Source organism: Aethalodelphis obliquidens, unplaced genomic scaffold (genome assembly GCF_003676395.1).
Source record: "Aethalodelphis obliquidens isolate GAN/ISIS:26980383/991018 unplaced genomic scaffold, ASM367639v1 scaffold68, whole genome shotgun sequence".
Classification (NCBI taxonomy): Eukaryota; Metazoa; Chordata; class Mammalia; order Artiodactyla; family Delphinidae; genus Aethalodelphis; species Aethalodelphis obliquidens.
Genome location: NW_020838012.1, coordinates 2,798,861 through 2,818,193, shown reverse-complemented (window position 1 = coordinate 2,818,193; position 19,333 = coordinate 2,798,861). Strand labels below are relative to the sequence as shown.

Genomic DNA, 19,333 nt, shown 5'->3' with positions numbered 1-19,333 from the left:
TATTTTGGAGATTAATCCTTTGTCAGTTGCTTCATTTGCAAATATTTTCTGCCATTCTGATGGTGGTATTTTCATCTTGTTTATGTTTTCCTTTGCTGTGCAAAAGGTTTTAAGTTTCATTAGGTCCCATTTGTTTATTTTTGTTTTTATTTTCATTACTCTAGGAAATGGGTCAAAAAAGATCTTGCTGTGATTTATGTCAAAGAGTGTTCTTCCTAAGTTTTCCTCAAAGAGTTTTATAGTGTTTGGCCTTACATTTAGGTTTTTAAGGCATTTTGAGTTTATTTTTGTGTATGGTGTTAGGTTTATTCCTAAGTATTTTATTCTTTTGTTGCAATGGTAAATGGGACTGTTTCCTTAATTTCTCTTTCAGATTTTTCATCATTAGGGTAGAGGAATGCAAGAGATTTCTGTGTGTTAATTTTGTATCCTGCTACTTTACTAAATTCATTGATTAGCTCTAGTAGTTTTCTGGTAGCATTTTTAGGATTCTCTATGTATAGTATCATGTCATCTGCAAACAGTGACAGTTTTACTTCTTCTTTTCAAATTTGGATTCCTTTTATTACTTTTTCTTCTCTGATTGCCATGGTAGCACTTCCAAAATGATGTTGAATAATAGTAATGAGAGTTGACATCCTTGTCTTTTTCCTGATCTTAGAGGAAATGGTTTCACTTTTCACCACGGAGAACAATGTTGGCTGTGGGTTTGTCATATATGGCATCTATTATGTTGCAGTAGTTTCCCTCTATGCTCATTTTCTGGAGAGTTTTTATCATAAATGGGTGTTGAAATTTGTCAAAAGCTTTTTCTGCTTCTATTGAGATGATTATATGTTTTTATTCTTCAATTTGTTAATATGGTATATCACATTGATTTGCATATATTGAAGAATCCTTGCATCCCTGGGCTCAATTCCACTTGATCATGGTGTATGACCCTTTTAATGTGTTGTTGGATTCTGTTTGCTTGTATTTTGTTGAGGATTTTTGCACCTATGTTCATCAGTGATATTGGACTGTAATTTTCTTTTTTTGTGATATGTTTGTCTGGTTTTGATATCAGAGTGATGGTGGCCTCGTAGAATGAGTTTGGGAGTGTTTCTCCCTCTGCTATATTTTGGAAGAGTTTGAGAAAGATAGGTGTTAGCACTTCTCTAAATGTTTGATAGAATTTGCCTGTGAAGCCATCTGGTCCTGGGCTTTTGTTTGTTGGAAGATTTTTAATCACAGTTTCAATTTCATTACTTGTGATTGGTCTATTCATATTTTTTTATTTCTTCCTGATTCCTTCTTGGAAGCTTATACCTTTCTAAGAATTTGTCCATTTCTTCCAGGTTGTCCATTTTATTGGCATAGAGTTGCTTGTAGTTGTCTCTTAAGATCCTTTGTCTTTCTGTGCTGTCAGTTGTAACTTCTTTTTCTTTTCTAATTTCATTGCTGTGAGTCCTCTCCCTTTTTGTTCTTGAGTCTGGCTAAAGCTTTATCAATTTTGTTTATCTTCTCAAAGAACCAGCTTTTAGTTTCATTGATCTTTGGTATTGTTTTCTTAGTTTCTATTTCATTTATTTCTGATCTGATCTTTATGATTTCTTTCCTTCTGCTAACTTTGGGTTTTGTTTGTTCTTCTTTCTCTAGTTGTTTTTGGTGTAAGTTTAGTTTGTTTATTTGAGATTTTTCTTGTTTCTTGAGGTAAGATAACTTTGCTATAAACTTCCCTCTTAGAAGTGCTTTTGCCATTTCCCATACGTTTTGGGTCATTGTGTTTTCATTGTCATTTTTTTCTAAGTATTTTTAAATTTTTGATCTCCATCTCGCTTTCTCATCTTCTGGGACCCCTAGAAAGCAAATATTGATATGCTTAATGTTATCACAGAGATCTCTTAAATTGTTTTCATTAAAAAATTCTTTTTGCTTTTCTTATTGTGTGATTTCCATTATTCTATCTCCAGATCATTTATGTGTTCTTCTGTATAACTTGGTCTGCTATTCAGCCCTTCCAGTGTATTTTTAAATTTCAGCTATTGAATTCTTTATTTCAGATTGGGTCTTTCTTATATTTTCTAGTTTCTTGTTAACATTTTCACTGGGTACATGTATTATTTTCCCCCTAATTCAGCCACCATTTTTATTACCAATGCTTTGAATTCTTTGCTGGTGAATTGTTTACTTCTTTTTCATTATTTATTTTTTCAAGAGTTTTCTCTTGCTCTTTCAGTTGAGACCAGTTCCTCTGCCTTTTCATTTTGCTTAACTTTCTCTGTCTCTATATATTTAGGTGAAATGGTTACCTATTGTTGTCTTGAAGGTTTGTTGTTATGTGGAAGCACCCCTATACAGACTGCATGTACCCAGTGCCTTTGGTAGGCGAGCTGTATTTACATGGATGATATTCACAGTTTTCCTTAGCGTGTGCTAGCAGTTATCACTTTGGTAGGGGGTGGGGCTGGAGATGGAGGCACTAGAGCTGCAGTGGGTTGTGAGGTGGGACATCCTGTCTGCTCAATTGCCATCATCACCCAGTTGGGGTGGCATCTGATCCCAAGTTGCTGGAGCAGAAGCCTTGGGGGTCACGCTCCAGCTGTCTCTGTTCCATTTAAGTGTGTGTTTTCTCCTCTCTCAGCATTGGGCCCCTTGCCCCAGAGGAGGTAGTGTTGAAGCAGGAGATGCTTGTGTTGGCCTCAGACAGAAGTTCGAGCTGTCTCTGATGTGCTGCCTGTGCAGGCACCCGCAATTGTTTCCCTTGCTACACTTAGATGCAGCCTCGGGTGCAAGTCCCCTTTGTCCCTCACAGCCAATCACTTCCCCCAGCCTCCACCCCCATCCTGTTGTGGACCCATACCACAGGCCAAGCAGGGCCCATGTAGGCTCTTAGTATATACTGGGAGGTGAGCTGTGAGCCACTGTCAGAGATCTGGGCTGCATCTAATGCACTGCTTTAGTAAGCACCAACAATGGTCACTGCCACCCCACCTAGGCTCTTCTCCAGTAGCAGGTTACCTCTGTCTCCTATGGTCAGATCTTTCCCTACTTGTGCCCTCTCCAGATCCAGTGCCACACTGTGACATGGAGTGAGCAGGGCCGAGTGTTTGCTCGACTAGGGCTGGTGTGCATGCCAACGTGCTCTTCCTCATGAGTGGAGTCCAGGCTTCCCACAGCCCTCCCTTTAGTCCCAGCAGTCCTCCAACCAGCAAGAGGGCTCATATCTCCCATGTAGGACCTCTGGACTGAGGTGCCCAGTCTGTGACTCTCACTCCCCAGGGTGGTGTCTCCCGTGTTATCTCCCTTTTTCTCTGAGTCCTCTCCCAGGGGCACAGTCCTGACCTGATCACTTTTTTTCCCTTCCTACCTGATTATGTGTGTATCTTATAGCCTTGGTTGTACAGGATTCCTTCTGCCAGTTTCTAGTTTTCAGTGAGGATTGTTCTTCATATAGTTGTATTTTTGATGTGTTTGAATGGGGAGGTAAGCTCCACATCTTCTTACTCCACAATCTTGATTGATTTCCTCAAGCTATAGGTTTTGCATGCACTTCTTCATCTGCTTGAAGAAGTTGGAGATTTTTCCTTGTAGGTAAATTTCCTTGCATATATACTTCAGTGAAGTGGCAAATTTTGTTCATAGACAGTGTTTACTCATAGCATGGGAAACTATGAAAGTATCTTCTGGACCATATTCAAATTGTCAAATAGTTATTTGGATCCATGGTCTACTCTCCAACCCTCCTATAATTCTGAATCTTTCTTTGTCCTTAGCTTTCTAATTACATTTATTTCATGTTTCTTTGAATCTACTTCTCTTATCCACATTTAGGGGCATTCATTTACAAATTTCACATGGTTTTAAACCAAATGTATTCCTACTAAACACATAGGATTATATGTTTCTGTTTTGACAAGAGACTCAGAAATAGGAGTAGACTGACAAATTACATTTTGTGATATAGAACATCCATCAGAGCATTATAGGGCAGTTAGGGCCTCATTCTGAAAATTAGCTCTAGCATTTGACTTTTCCATTTCAACCTTCCACCTCTTTCACTTCTTGGGCACATTAATTTGGAGACATAAATTATAAACACCAGGTACATGTATACTAGCCACCACATCTTGAAAATTCTCAAGGATTAGATAAAGCAGACATCTCAGTCATACACATAGAAAAGGACAAGAGTGAAGGTTTTAGCATTTTGGTGTAGGCTTCTTAGCCACTCTAAAGATGATTTATCTAGATTACAGATTGGATTAAGGTTCCAAGTCTTGTAGAATGGGCTCCATGTAGAAAATTTTTTTAAATCACACTTTTGTACTTCTTTAAGCCTCAGTTTTGTTACCTACAAAATGGAGAGAATAGTAGTATCAGCTAATATAGTTGTGTAAGGATTAAATGATCTGATACATGTAAACTGCCTAGAATAATGCCTGGCACATAGTAAGAACTAACATGTTTTATTATTTACAGGGGTGGTATATCCAAAAAGTTAAGAGGATGGGTTTAGAAGTCAATTCAGTTTTCATATGTACTCTTTGTTCTCCATTTCCTAGTAACATGAATTAAGCAAATTATTGTTTGTAGTTTATTTATGTGTAAAATGGGAATTAAAGAATATCAGCCTCTTCAGGTTATATAACTATACAATGAGACAAAAATAATGTAAAGACCTTAGTACAACGTTTGTCATATAAGAAGTACTAGATTTATAACAGGTAGACCTGTAAAACAGATGATTGTAAAATCTGAGTTCCAAATAGAAAAAAATGAAAGAAGAAAGATCTTGAGAAATCTTCCACTTATTTCAGTGGTTGGAATTTAAAAAAAAATAGTAGATCCTTGGTCTACTCTATAGTGTGAGATAGTAGGAATGAACATTTCTAATGTCATATTAAATCACATTCACATTGCATTATTTGAATCAATTAAGTTAAATTAAATTAAATAGGTTTCTTAAAGTATATAGTATTTGTTTTGTGTAAAGAATTAACATGGTGTTTTATGAACTCTGGCCAAGAGAAAAAACCTGTTATAAATATTTTAAGGTGTTATTATTTACATTGACAATGAAATTAAAAAAGCCTTCTCGAGGATTTTTATATTCATTGCCATGAGGCAAATACTGACTAAGATTTAAGCATGATTATTTTTGATAATTATTCATATAAGCTGTCAAGATGAATGTTCAACATTTTAAGAAGCTGACCAGCTTTTCATGGTGGTTGTCAATTGAAAATTGAACAGGGTAGATTTTCCAGAAACAAATGTCATTACTTAACACTGAATGTCAATTTGCTATATTCCAGTGGATCTTGTTATTTACATTTTAAAATATTTTAAGTGTATTGAAGCCTAACTGCAAATAAAGATCAGTTGGAGGCTGATAGTTAAAATAGAGAAGCCCACCCAGACTCAACATTTGGAGCTCTTGCTTCATCAGGAAAAGGATCAGAAATCTGTACTTAAAAAAACATGCCAGATAATTCCATTGATCTGGATTTGGGAAATGCTGAACTTTTGGTCTAAGACATTTTTGTTCTGGTCCTAAAATAGTGCAAGAGACTCATAAGTCATTGCAAAGAGATAAATATACTTTTCAATAATGTATATGTAAACTCTATGTGAATCATTTTGGGGGAATTTTAATTATGTGGTATATTTTATACAAGAGCTTTAATAAATGACAGAAAAAAACTTTAAGAAGACTCAACTTAAAAATTAAATTTTTGACATTGTCCTGAATTTGATATTCTTAAAATATTTCTCACTGAAACACACTATAGACAATTTTTATAGTGGATATTTTTAAAGCATAAAATGTTTATGTTTCATATTTTTGTCATTTTCTTTTTAGACTAAATAGTATAGAATTAAGTTGTATATATTGAGTTAAAAATCTTTGCCTCAGAAGCTATTTTCTTATGATGCTTATAATGCAATTTCTCTCTCTCTGTCTCTCTCTCTTGTCTCTGTCTTTCAAGCCAGACCAATATCCTATCAGCACACAATATATGTATGAAGCAATATCCTAAAATATTCTTGCAGAATAAAACCAGACTGCCTAAACTTTTCAAAGAGGAAGGAAAAAGGTAATGATGTTTTCTTTTAAAAGCAAGGTTGTATGTGTGTGCATGTGTGTGTGCGCTCACACACGTGCATGCATGAAGAGCAAGTGGAACGCAAACACTGAAAGTGTTTGGTCAGTTCCCAGTATTGCGTGTTAAGGATCAGCCAAGGAACTACAAAGCTACAGTAATCAAGACAGTATGGTACTGGCACAAAAACAGAAATATAGATCAATGGAATGGGATAGAAAGCCAAGAGATAAACCCACACACATATGGTCACCTTATCTTTGATAATGGTGGCAAGAATATACAGTGGAGAAAAGACAGCCTCTTCAATAAGTGATGCTGGGAAAACTGGACAGCTACATGTGAAAGAATGAAGTTAGAACACTCCCTAACACCATACACAAAAATAAACTCAAAATGGATTAAAAACCTAAATGTAAGGCCAAACGCTATAAAACTCTTAGAGGAAAACATAGGCAGAACACTCTATGACATAAATCATAGCAAGATCCTTTTTGACACATCTCCTAGAGAAATGGAAATAAAAACAAAAATAAACAAATGGGACCTAATGAAACTTAAAAGGTTTTGCACAGCAAAGGAAGCCATAAACAAGACAAAAAGACAACCCTCAGAATGGGATAAAATATTGCAAATGAAGCAACTGACAAAGGATTAATCTCAAAGATTTACAAGCAGCTCATGCAGCTCAATATCAAAAAAACAAACAATCCAAAATGGGCAGAAGACCTAAACAGACATTTCTCCAAAGAAATTATACCGACTGCCAACAAACACATGAAAGAATGCTCAACATCATTAATCGTTAGAGAAATGCAATCAAAACTACAATTAGATATCATCTCACACCAGTCAGAATGGCCATCATCAAAAAATCCACAAACAATAAATGCTGGAGAGGGTGTGGAGAAAAGGGAGTCCTCTTGCACTGTTGGTGGGAATGTAAATTGATACAGCCACTATGGGGAACAATATGGAGGTTCCTTAAAAAACTAAAAATAGAACTACTGTATGACTCAGCAATCCCACTACTGGGTATATACCCTGAGAAAACCATAATTCAAAAAGAGTCATGTACCAAATTGTTCATTGCAGCTCTATTTACAATAACCAGGACATAGAAGCAACCTAAGTGTCCATCAGCAGATGAATGGATAAAGAATATGTGACATATATATACAATGGAATATTACTCAGCCATAAAAAGAAACAAAATTGAGTTATTTGTAGTGAGATGGAGGGACCTAGAGTCTGTTATACAGAATGAAGTAAGTCAGAAAGAGAAAAACAAATACTGTATGCTAACACATATATATGGAATCTAAAAAAAAAAAATGGTCATGAAGAACCTAGGGGCAAGACAGGAATAAAGATGCAGACCTACTAGAGAATGGACTTGAGGATATGGGGAGGGGGAAGGGTAAGCTGGGACAAAGTGAGAGTGGCATGGACATATACACACTACCAAATAAAGTAGATAGCTAGTGGGAAGCAGCTGCATAGCACAAGGAGATCAGCTCGGTGCTTTGTGAACACCTAGAGGGGTGGGATAGGGAGGGTGGGAGGGAGGGAGACACAAGAGGGAAGAGATATGGGGACATATGTATATGTATAACTGATTCACTTTGTTATAAAGCAGAAACGAACACACCATTGTAAAGCAATTTTCCTCCAATAAAGATGTTAAAAAAAAAAAAAAGGAGAAGCCAAGGAAATAGAGATTGGTAGGGAAGGTTCAATTCGTACAATCATTTTGGAGACATTTTAATTATGTGGTATGGTAACTGGTACTAATAAATATATGTAGCTCCCTGAGTTTTTTCACTAACGTTAATAAACAACTAGCCCTATATAATAAACATAATAAGATAAAATACTATTAGGAGTGAAAAAGATAACATAATAAATGATGCAGAGAAAACCAAGAAAATTATAAATTATGATAGAATACTTTATATAACTTAGAAATAATCTAGATATTGTTAGTTCATTTTCTAAAAAATATGTACTACTGTATTTATTCAAGAAGATAGAAATAAAGAATAACTATGTATAAATAGAAGTTGTAAAAAGTACTCTTCAAAAATATTTTTGAAGCTAAAAGAACAAAAGCAAAAATTAAAAACCCATAGTCCAAGTGATATCACTATAAGTTTTATATCAAGAAAAGGTATTTTCTCTGCAACTTAATGTCCTTGGAGTATAGAAAATGAAAAATAGGTTGTATATTTGCCATGCCTGTAAAACTCTGATGTAAAAATTTAACAAGAATAACATAAACAAGAAATAACAATTTTAGTTATGAGTATATAGGCATACATACAAAATAAAATATTAGCAAATGAAATAATGCAGTAGTCCATTAGCAGATTTGTACATTATGGTTAAGTTGGCTTCATCTCATGAGTACAAACTTGGTTCATTAGAAAAGCTATTATTAAAATTTTATAATATTAGTAGCTCAAGGAGGAACTATATGATGATATCTACAGATGATGAAAAGGCTTTTCATGTAATTCAGTATCCATGTCTCATAGTAAAAGCAAAATCATGCAGGTAAAAACGTAATGTGTGCAGTCATGTGACTATTAAGAAATACAAAACATTTATATTTTTTCAGCCAGAAAAAAACCTCTGCTCTAAAATAGCAATAAAAATATCTTAAACTGAATGAAAATAAAATTACATAAAATATATCAAGAAATTGTAGATCTCCTCTAATCTTGGCTTACACTGGTCCCTCATGTAATGTGATAAACCCATACATGCCCAGGTGGTGGAACTAGAGCTGCAGTAATTCAGAGAAGCGTTTGGCAGAATAAAATCGATGAGGAAACATGAATCTTGGTAGACACTAAATGTCTGCTCTATTAAAATTATTCTTCAACAACTTTTACCTCTTATCATTGTCATATTCAACACTCTATAATTCATTTAACTCAAATGTCATATGACAGATACAATAGTGAGACTGAAGTACGGCACCTGCTTGGCTGTGGGCAGCTGGCGAGAATGCCTGATACCAGCGCATTTGCTAAATATTGAAGTAAGACAGTCGTGTGCAAGGAGAATAGAAGAAATGCTTCATACACCATTAATACCTTGAGAAAACCATAATTCAAAAAGAGTCATGTACCAAAATGTTCATTGCAGCTCTATTTACAATAGCCAGGACATGGAAGCAACCTAAGTGTCCATCCATCAACAGATGAATGGATAAAGAAGATGTGACACATATATAAAATGAAATATTACTCAGCCATAAAAGGAAATGAAATTGAGTTATTTGTAGTGAGGTGGATGGAATCTAAGAAAAAAAAAAAAGGTCATGAAGAACCTAGGGATAAGACAGGAATAAAGACATAGACCTACTAGAGAATAGACTTGAGGATATGGGGAGGGGGAAGGGTAAGCTGTGACAAAATGAGAGAGAGGCATGGACATATATACACTACCAAACGTAAAATAGATAGCTAGTGGGAAGCAGCTGCATAGCACAGGGAGATCAGCTCCGTGGTTTGTGACCACCTAGAGGGGTGTGATAGGGAGGGTGGGAGGGAGGGAGACTCAAGAGGGAAGAGATATGGGAACATATGTATATGTATAACTGATTCACTTTGTTATAAAGCAGAAACTAACACACCATTGTAAAGCAATTATACTCCAATAAAGTTGTTAAAAAAAAAAAAAACACTAGGAGCAATGCTACACTAATGAAAATAAATGGAAGACCTGGCTGAGACATAGGGAAACATTTCTACATGAGCAAAAATTGTGAGTAAATGACAAGAATGAGACCAAGGACTGCTTGGAACTGTGATCATTACCTAAAATTTATTTTTTTGGTGGATCATCTAGACAGAAAGTGAACTTTTGGTATATTCACAGATATAGGAAATCAAATAGATACACTGTTTTAAAAAGAACACTGAATTTTGAACCAGAAGACTTGGATTTGAGTTTTTATTTCATCCAATATCAGCAACATGACTTTGGAATTGTCTCTGAACATTGAATGCATTCAGTTTTTACTCAGAAAAAGAGGATAACATTATCCTACTTGAGAGTTATGAACTTAAAGAGCTTTTTAATTGTACTGTTTCACTGGTATCATGGACTATAGATGACAATGTTATTTTATATAGATTTATGCCATCTCTCAAGAAGTTCTGCCTTTTTATTTAAACAGGCTAAGCAACAATCACCACCATTAAAAATTAATAAAAAATCATTGCATTGCTTGCTTCAAAAGTGTTTTTAAACAACAAGAAAATAAGTAGACTTTTAATCAATACATTTTTACATCAGTTTATTTCCAGAGGAAAAGAAGTTTAAGGAAATGACAGTAACTGAAGAAACAAATAATATGAATCCACAGAATTGTGGAAACCTATGTAAAAGATACATTTATTAAAGGTGTGGGTTTTTAGGGGGATAGAAATTCAAATATTTTCAAGGAAGCCTGCATTCTTATTAATACCTTACTTGAATTTTATAAAAATTCCTATTTAATGTTACAGATACTTTAGGGAGACATAGGTAAGGAAGATAATATTTTGTATTCTCTTTTGATATATTGTCCTAATAATATGACCATTTCCCTTCCTGAACTCTATGCACCATCATGGTTTCAGAGAGAAGGGAAGGGTAAATAATACTTTGAGAAGCAGGAAGATATAAAATGTAGGCACTTGGGGGAAAGTAGTGATATAGAAACAGAGGAAGTTAGATAAGCTTGAGAACTGTTGATCTTCATCTACTCCCATCCTTGATATGAAACTCTCCATGGGGATATGAGGGTTGAAGAAACATCCAGATAGCTACTGAAGAAACTGCATCCTCTGGGGCAGTGATAAACAACTTGTACTGCACATTAGAGTCACCCAGAGAGTTTTTACAAAATACTGGTGCATGGTCTCATTCCAACCCAGACTTTTTAAATTGGAATCACTGACTTGGAGCCAAAGCCTAAGTATTTATTTAAACAAATAATCCTAGATGATGCTTGAAAATTATTGTTACAGTAAGACCTAAATTGGGCTTCATTCAACATGAAATGAGAATAATAGCACAGCATTGGTGGAGAAGATGCTGAGAGATAACCTGGAGCTAATGCCATTGGTTCCACTCGTCCTGTGTCTAGCATGTATGAGGTCCAGAAATTCCTGTGAACGCTGGTGAGGAGACAGTGAAATGCTAATAGGACTGAAGGGTTGTAGGATCCTGGAGAGGGGAAGAGCTGGCTGCTGAGGTAGAAATCTGGATGCCCAAGGAAAAGGTAGTCAGCAAGAGCAAATGATGTTGCCAAAAAATACAGTCTTTCCTCAACAGATACCAATCTAGGTTCCTGCATAGATCTGCAGCCACTCTGCAACAGGAACATGATGATGATCAGCTGACAGCTCACAGGGAAGAGGAGCTTCTCTCTCCAACAGTGGTCATATTAGCAACCTCAACCTCTCCCAACATACACCGATACCCAGTTCAGAAAGGAAATGGACTGGGAAGAAAATGGGCATGACTGAGCCTTTATTCACTTGACAGAAAACAAAGTTATTTTAATCAAACTGTTTCAAATCAATGGGACAGACACCATATGATGGCACTGGGGGAAGAGAATCTGCGAGCTTATGGGAAAGTCTTGGGTTCTTTATAAAAAATAAGCAAGTTGTCTTCTTTGTACATGGTAGGGTTTAAATAAAATTAAATCCCACTAATCTACTTAAGTATTAAAATACCAAAACTGTATCCATAAAAAGAGGAGCCAGAGGAAAATGTTCTTTAACAACGAGAAGCTGGGGGGGTTACTGTCTCTATAAACTATGTTATTCTAAATGATTACATCTCAGGATGGCAGGGTTATGGCACAACTAACATGGAATCTGTCATAACTTTAATAGAAAAGCACTTGGAAATCTAATTAGGACATTGTAAAAATGAAATTTCATGGAGTAATGCTAGCAAAAATAACCTCATGTAAATAGATGTCTACATCATGTATCAATCGGGATGCAAATAGAAACAACGAGATACACAATTATTAGAAGGGCCAAAATCCAGAACACTGACAATGCCAAATACTGGCAAGAATGTGGAGCAACAAGAGCTCTCATTTATTGCTGGTAAAAATGCAAAGTAGTACAGCCAGTTTGGTGGTTTCTTACAAAACTCAACATACTCTTACCACATAATTCAGCAATCACATTCCTTGGCATTTACCCAAAGAAGCTGAAACTCATGTACACTCAAAAACTGGCACACAAATATTTATAGCAACTTTATTCATAGTTGCCAAAACCTGGAAGCAATCAAGATGTCCTTCAGTAGGTGAATGGCTAAACCAACTGTGCTACCTCAGACAATGAAATATTATTTAGTGTTAAAAAAAAAAAGAGCCATCAAGCATGAAAGGACATAGCGGAAACTTAAATGAATATTACTAAATGAAAGAAGCCAACCTGAAAAGACATACTGTATAATTCCAACTGTGTGATATTCTGGAAAGTGCAAAACTGTGGAGACAGTAAAAAGATTAGTGGTTTGGACTTTAGATTCTAAAGATACTAGGATATCCCAGCTGCTTGAATTGAAGCTTAGAATTTCACTCCTAGATCTAAATGCAGTAGTAACAAGTGGCTTTGTTCTGGGTTAAAATGATGTGGAACTTTGTAATATGTATATTTTTCCAGACATTTTAAAACAATCACTTGGTATAGTACATATACTACCTAGGTAGATTATAAATTCTCTCTAAAAGTGTAAGTGAAGAAAATGTTGGAAATTAGAGTTGAATATTTGGAGATAAAGAAACTGAAAACCTAGACAAATGGATTCTGAAAGACTGACTTAAAAACATCTTTCTGAAAAATTGATTTTTTGCTTGTGATTTTCTTCTGAGATTTTGGACTCTATTTCTTTCTCTAACATTGTCAAAATTACCCGTGTGCAACAGCTTGGATCTGGCCTCAGGATAATCAACCATAGGTTATTTGGAAAATATGTATTTAACTTTAGAACAAATAAAACTATTCTTGCTATGATTGTAAAACCCATATTTTCACTGAAGTTCTGAGATCCATTGAATGAGATGTTCCCTGTATTTTTAAAAGTCAGAATTAGAACAATTCTGTTTCACTATTTTATTCTAAAAAGAAAAGTAAAATTTTACACACTCTGGAAAGAAATTTTATGAGACAGTCTTATTCATTTATTCATTTATTTAATATACTCTGAGCAGTGATCATGTGCTGAGTATAGGTCAGTCAGGGTCTCTGTACTCAGAAGGTGCAGGTTGGTGGCACTGACAGGCCCTGAGTAAGAGGAGATGAATGAAGCATAACGGGTGTCAGAGGTGATTACAGGTTTGGGGGCTGGTTGCACTGAAAGTGCTTATACTAACCACAGATGGTGTCTTGGAAGGTCAGGGCAAGCATCCCTGAGGAAGGGATGTTTAAATTCAAGGATAAGTTAAGAGTTGGCTAGAAGAAGAAGGGAAAGAGTCTCTGAGGCAGAGAGAACTGCATGTAATAGTCTTCACACTGTTGATTATCTAAGTGCTGCTGAAGTTATCTTAGCTGATACTCTATTTACCCAGTTTAGTAGTTGTGAACAGAAACCTGCAAACAGTATTTTTAAAACCTGTCCAGGATCTCCCCTATGGGTACCAAGATGAAAATGGTGGCTGGGAGGGATGCAGGAGGAGAAAGGAGGAAAGGAAGGAAGGGTAGAGAAAGAGAAAGAAAGAGAAGGGTAGAGAAAGAGAAAGAAAGAGAAAGAAAGGGTAGAGAAAGAGAAAGAGAAAGAAAGGAAGAGAAAGAAAGGTACCCTATGGGTACCAAGATGAAAATGGTGGCTGGGAGGGATGCAGGAGGCGAAAGGAGGAAAGGAAGGAAGGAAGGAAGGAAGGAAGGAAGGAAGGAAGAAAAGAAAGAAAGAAAGAAAGAAAGAGAGAGAGAGAGAGAGAAAGAAAGAAAGAGAAAGAAAGAAAGAAAGAAAGAAAGAAAGAAAGAAAAAGAAAGAAAGAAAGAAAGAAAAGAAAGAAAGAAAGAAGGAAAGAAAGAAAGAGAAAAAAGGAAGAAAGAAAGAAAAGAAAGAAGAAAAGAGAAAGAGAAAGAAGGGTAGAGAAAGAGAAAGAAAGGAAAGCAAGAAAGGGAGAGGAGAAAGAGAGAGAGAAGAAGGAAAGAAGGAAAGAAAGAAGAAAGGCAGAAAGGAGAGAGAGAAATACAAGGGAGAAATGAAAGACTGTCATGCCAGTTCAGGAGCAATATTTTGACCTTTAGGAGAATTCTATGAAGGGAAAAGGAGGGAACTTTATAGAAATCTAACTGGTTGCCTCAGCCATGCTCTGGTGTCATCGTTTGTGGCCCAAATTAAAGACTTTACTATGACATAAAAATAAAACTCTGGATGGCTTGGGCATTATTGTAGCAAAGTGATGGTGATTTGTAGAAATTGCCTACATGTATAGGATTTCCCTGTATCAAAGTGGAATGATACAAGAAAGTTTTAAGCCTGAGTCTAAAAAAAATGCCATTTATGTTTATGATTACCACTGAGGAATGATAGATTTTGCCAGAAGGAAGGACCTTTTATCATGCTTCTTTCCTGAAGTGTCTGGGAGTAGGTGCTGAGGAGGGCTGGAGTGCTCTGCCCGGTAGAGGCATTCTAATTTGGAGTTGTGGAGCAAGCCAGGAGTGAGGAAAGGCAGACAAAAATGGGGTAGAAAAGAAGCAAGAATAGCCAGGAAATAATTGAAGGAAGGTGTGCACTGAGTGAGGAGAACCCACTGGTCCTGGACATGGGGGTAAGGACATTTAAGAAAAGAAAGATCTATTAATGGATTTCAAGTACCTGCATCATATATGATACAAACACCTAAGATAACCCCAGCATTTAATGAACTCTACTATGCTTACAAATGCTCTAAGTACTTGGTTTAATTTAATTTAGTTTTGTTGAGGAGATATAAGAAAGGTTGGTTTTACTTCTACATAAACAAGACATGGAATAAAGAGAGTATTTAAGGAAGAAGCACAGTGGCAGAGGTAACATCAGAATGTAATCTCCTAGGAAATAGCTGAAATTTTAGGAAGAGCTTTCTACTTGCATGAATTTTCATGGGAATTTATTTAGATTTTAAGGGGCCAGTAGATCCCTGCTGATACCATCTGTATTGCATGGAATTACCGACTAATATCCCAATAATGGAAAAATGTGATACCATCAGTTAAGAGTTAGGTAGTGGACATGGTGAAATTATGAGTTCAGCTGAAGAAGTAATGTAGATGGTGATGTCTTATAAATCCTATTCATCAAAGACCATATGCAACTAAGGGAGAGAAGCCATCTTTGATTCAAAGAGAGTCAGTTTTATGGTTCAGAAGGATATGGTTGAAAGTTTGGAGTTTCTTCCAGGTTGTATAACATTGTTGGCAGGAAATTTGCCTCCCTGTCTCTAAATTGGTCCTTCCATTTCCCCACATTAGGGGTTCCATTCATTACTTAGATTAGCCCTATGTGGTTAAGACTTACTTGAGGAGATTAATATAAAATCAAAAGAGAAATTCTGAAAATTCACAGGCCACATTTTCTCTGCATTTAATTCTTCTCTTCAATAAATCAAAGTTGATCTAAGAATGAAATTGTTTTTATAAGGAAAGCTGTTTTTCTATAAGAGTGAAGGTGTTGCATCAGGAGAGCATCATGGACATCTGAGGCTGCTGCTGAAGCACTCTGTAGCTCAGCTGCTGAGGAGCACCACCAGGGGCTGATCAATTAGAACAAATGAATAAGCAACTATGGTGAGGGGACATTTAGACTATAAATACCCAGAATCGTGAGGACTATCTGAGAATGTTTGGCCTCAGCAAGGCAACTCTGCTCATCAGAATAGGTCTCTGAAGACCTTGTGGCATTAGCTTCCTGTCAGGGTAAGACCTTTTACCAGCAACGGTGAAAACAGTGCAGCAGCCCCACCAAGATCATTTAGCCGGTCAACACTTGAGTCTTCATTCCCTAGCAGTGCGCTCCAACAACAACATTTGACTTTTGCTTTTGTGCCTTCAGCTTGTGGTTTACTAAGCCAACTCTCCTGGGAACAAACTGTTAAAAAGGTACACCTCTCCTAAATTTGGACTTTTTAAAAAATTTGTCATTAGTTTGGAGATTATTTATTTATTGGCTTCTTAAGAGACATTATTCTGGGACTTCCATGGTGGTCCAGTGGCTAAGACTCCGTGCTCCCAGTGCAGGGGGTCTGAGTTTGATCCTTGGTCAGGGAACTAGATCCCACATGCCACAACTGAAAAAAAAGATCCTGCATGCCGCAATTAAGACCTGGTGCAGCCAAAATAAATAATTTTTTTTTTAAAGCCTCAACTTAAAAAAAAAAAGAAAAAGTGACATTATCCTGTATGCTATTGGCTTGTGAAATTATTATAATTCCTGCAGTAAACCTGTGTTAAACAAAATATTGGCAAAGACAAATCAATCAATCATCAATCAATCAAAATTAGGTTCAGCTTGAGTGACACTACAGCTGAATAACTGGAATGGGGTTTATCATTATTTCTCAACAGTCAATAATAATCATTAATTCCTATATAGAGGTTAGGTAGAGAGCATTAGTACTGAAAGAAAGGCTGTCTATAGAATGTGGAAATGGGGCTGGAAAAGGAACTAGATGAAAGCCATTGAGGTGACTGCATGAGAGCTTGACAAAGAGCTAATTTAAGAATGCTGAGCAAAATCAAAGATCAGTTAAAATTAGATAACGTAGATTTGTAATCATCCAAGTGTGTGACCAATTCAGCAATGTTCTGTGGGTGGAAAAAGTAGGGTGATTAAATGGAAAAATGGAAATGATTCATACCTGGGAGCTGAGATAATGAACACAGTGAACTCTGCTTGGGCTGGGTGTTCAAGAAGCGTTCGCTGAATTGAATTGTGACTGGAGGGAATTTAGGTTATAAGAAAAGGCAGAACATGGTATTTGATCATTATTTTGTAAATGTATGTTAATATACTGCTATATTAAAAGTTGTCTTTAGATATCCCAAGTTTTTGATTTGGGGCTCGATTTCAATCAATCCTTAGGAGGTAAATCTGTGAAATAATCTCCAAACAACTTAACTTTCTTGCATATTTGTATAGCTTGTCATATATTCAGGAAAATGTATTGCTCCTTTATTCTGTAGAGTACATGTAAGTCCAACTGTTCGTTTTTAACTGTGGATTTTCTATTGCTCTTTGGAAATGAAAAAGAAGACTTTGAGTTTGTCAAGGACATTAATTTAGTAGAAACCAGGGACATATTGCTTACCTCTCTCTAACCTTAAAATATTCTTTCTTATATTATAAGAGATGACAGGATTCCAATGTTGACTGTCAAGAGTTTAAAATGGAACTTACCTTCAACTCTCCTCAATTTTAACTTTGGGTATGTTGGCAATGTGTGGGACAAAGTCAGCACTCTTGCTCAGCACGGAACAAAGTCTGCAATTCACCAGCTTTCATCCTGGGGGTGGAGATTTACCTATTGTTATTTCCCTGGTTTGGCATTAATGATAATTAGGCTAAAATCAACAGATAGAGTTAACTTAGTGTACTTGAAGTGACTGAATTTAATTTTTATTTTTAAGTCAGGATGACTTCAGTTTCTTGAAAAAGTGATTGAAGAATCCTACAGAAAATATCTTAAGAAAGAGTACATATATTAATCTGGCTCTAACTACTACTTAGTAAAATTTATATGCATTTACAAAAAGTGGTGGAGGGGGCTAAAGAAGGATTTTGAAGAATGATAAAAAAGCTTGTAAGAGCTCTGATGCAAGGATATATGGAGAATAAAGTTTTGTGATGGCCTCTGGACTAATCAGATCTGTGTTTGAACTTCAGTTCTGCAATTTGGCAATTATGGTACTTTAAGAAAATTACCTTAAACTTTGAATCTTAGTCTCTTCATCTAAAAATGGGGACAATAATACATACTTTAGAGTGATGTTGGAGGAATGGATGAGATAATGCATGCAAAATTTTACTTTATTTTCCTTAGTGCTGGTGCTAATCGCTATGAATTTACTGAGGCATTTAAAAAAAAAATCTAGAATACAGCCAATTAAAAAACATTGCTCTTGGGCTTCCCTGGTGGCGCGGTGGTTGAGAGTCTGCCTGCCGATGCAGGGGACACGGGTTCGTGCCCCGGTCCGCGAAGATCTCACATGCCACAGAGCGGCTAGGCCCGTGAGCCGTGACCGCTGAGCCTGCGCGTCCGGAGCCTGTGCTCCGCAATGGGAGAGGCCACAACAGTGAGAAGCCCGTGTACCGCAAAAAAACAAAACAAAACAAACAAAAAAAAAATTGCTATCTATAAAAACTATATTTTGCACTATGAATGGCTCTTTCACCAATGTATGATTTTGTAATACATACATTGGTCATTTGGAAAACATTGGTCCATTGAACTATGCAGATCTTGCAAATGTAGACATGTTTCTTTATGTAATATTAGAAAAAAACACAATTGTGATATTGTTAATATCACAACTGATCTCATCAGAAAAGCCTTTATGTACTGGGAAGCTGTCAAACTTACAGAGAGAGGTAAATACAAGTTTTCCAAAATTCTGATTTTCACTTGAAAGCTTGCATTTTATCATTGGCAACAAATGCTGTATCTTCCTTGAATTGACAATCCCACTTCACTCATTTTTGAAAAAATAAATCCTAAATATCCAAGTCAATTATTGTAGCTGGTTGGTTGTTCTTTCAAGTAACTATACAGCACAATGAAGAAAGTGGATAATTCAGCTTGCAACTCAGTAGTAGAAGCACTTTTACTTGAGACAAAAATTTCTTTAGAATGCCACAAAAATACTTTATCTGCAATTCTCATTTTGTCACGCAAAGTATCACAAAGAAGTGTACTCAAGGGTCAAAGGGTTAGGATTAAGCAAAATTACTATTTTTCTGTTTTTTTAAAACTGCAAATGTGTGGCAATGAGGAATTAGATGCTATTAGTTTGATGCCATTGTCTTGGTTCATGCTTACATGCAAAACAATGCCAAAAATAGTTAAAAGTCGATAGCAGAGAAAGGAATAGAGTTACAAAATTACTAGCGTTCTATGGTATCTATCCAATACTATAAATAATTTCATGCACCCATATCATTTACTTGGAGTAAAAATTAATTCACAAATAATTGGACATGGTGATGCCAAAAAAGTATGAATAGATTAATAGAGAATA

The 19,333-nt window shown here is 36.0% G+C and overlaps 1 protein-coding gene across 1 annotated transcript in view; it reads left to right on the top strand.

The window, feature by feature from the left end:
- CNBD1 (cyclic nucleotide binding domain containing 1) overlaps window positions 1-19,333 on the top strand; it is a 387,744-nt gene that overhangs the window by 28,961 nt on the left and 339,450 nt on the right. The window contains 2 exon segments of the mRNA XM_027089778.1: window positions 4,824-4,833; window positions 5,977-6,080. Coding sequence (XP_026945579.1) covers window positions 4,824-4,833; window positions 5,977-6,080 — 114 coding nt within the window.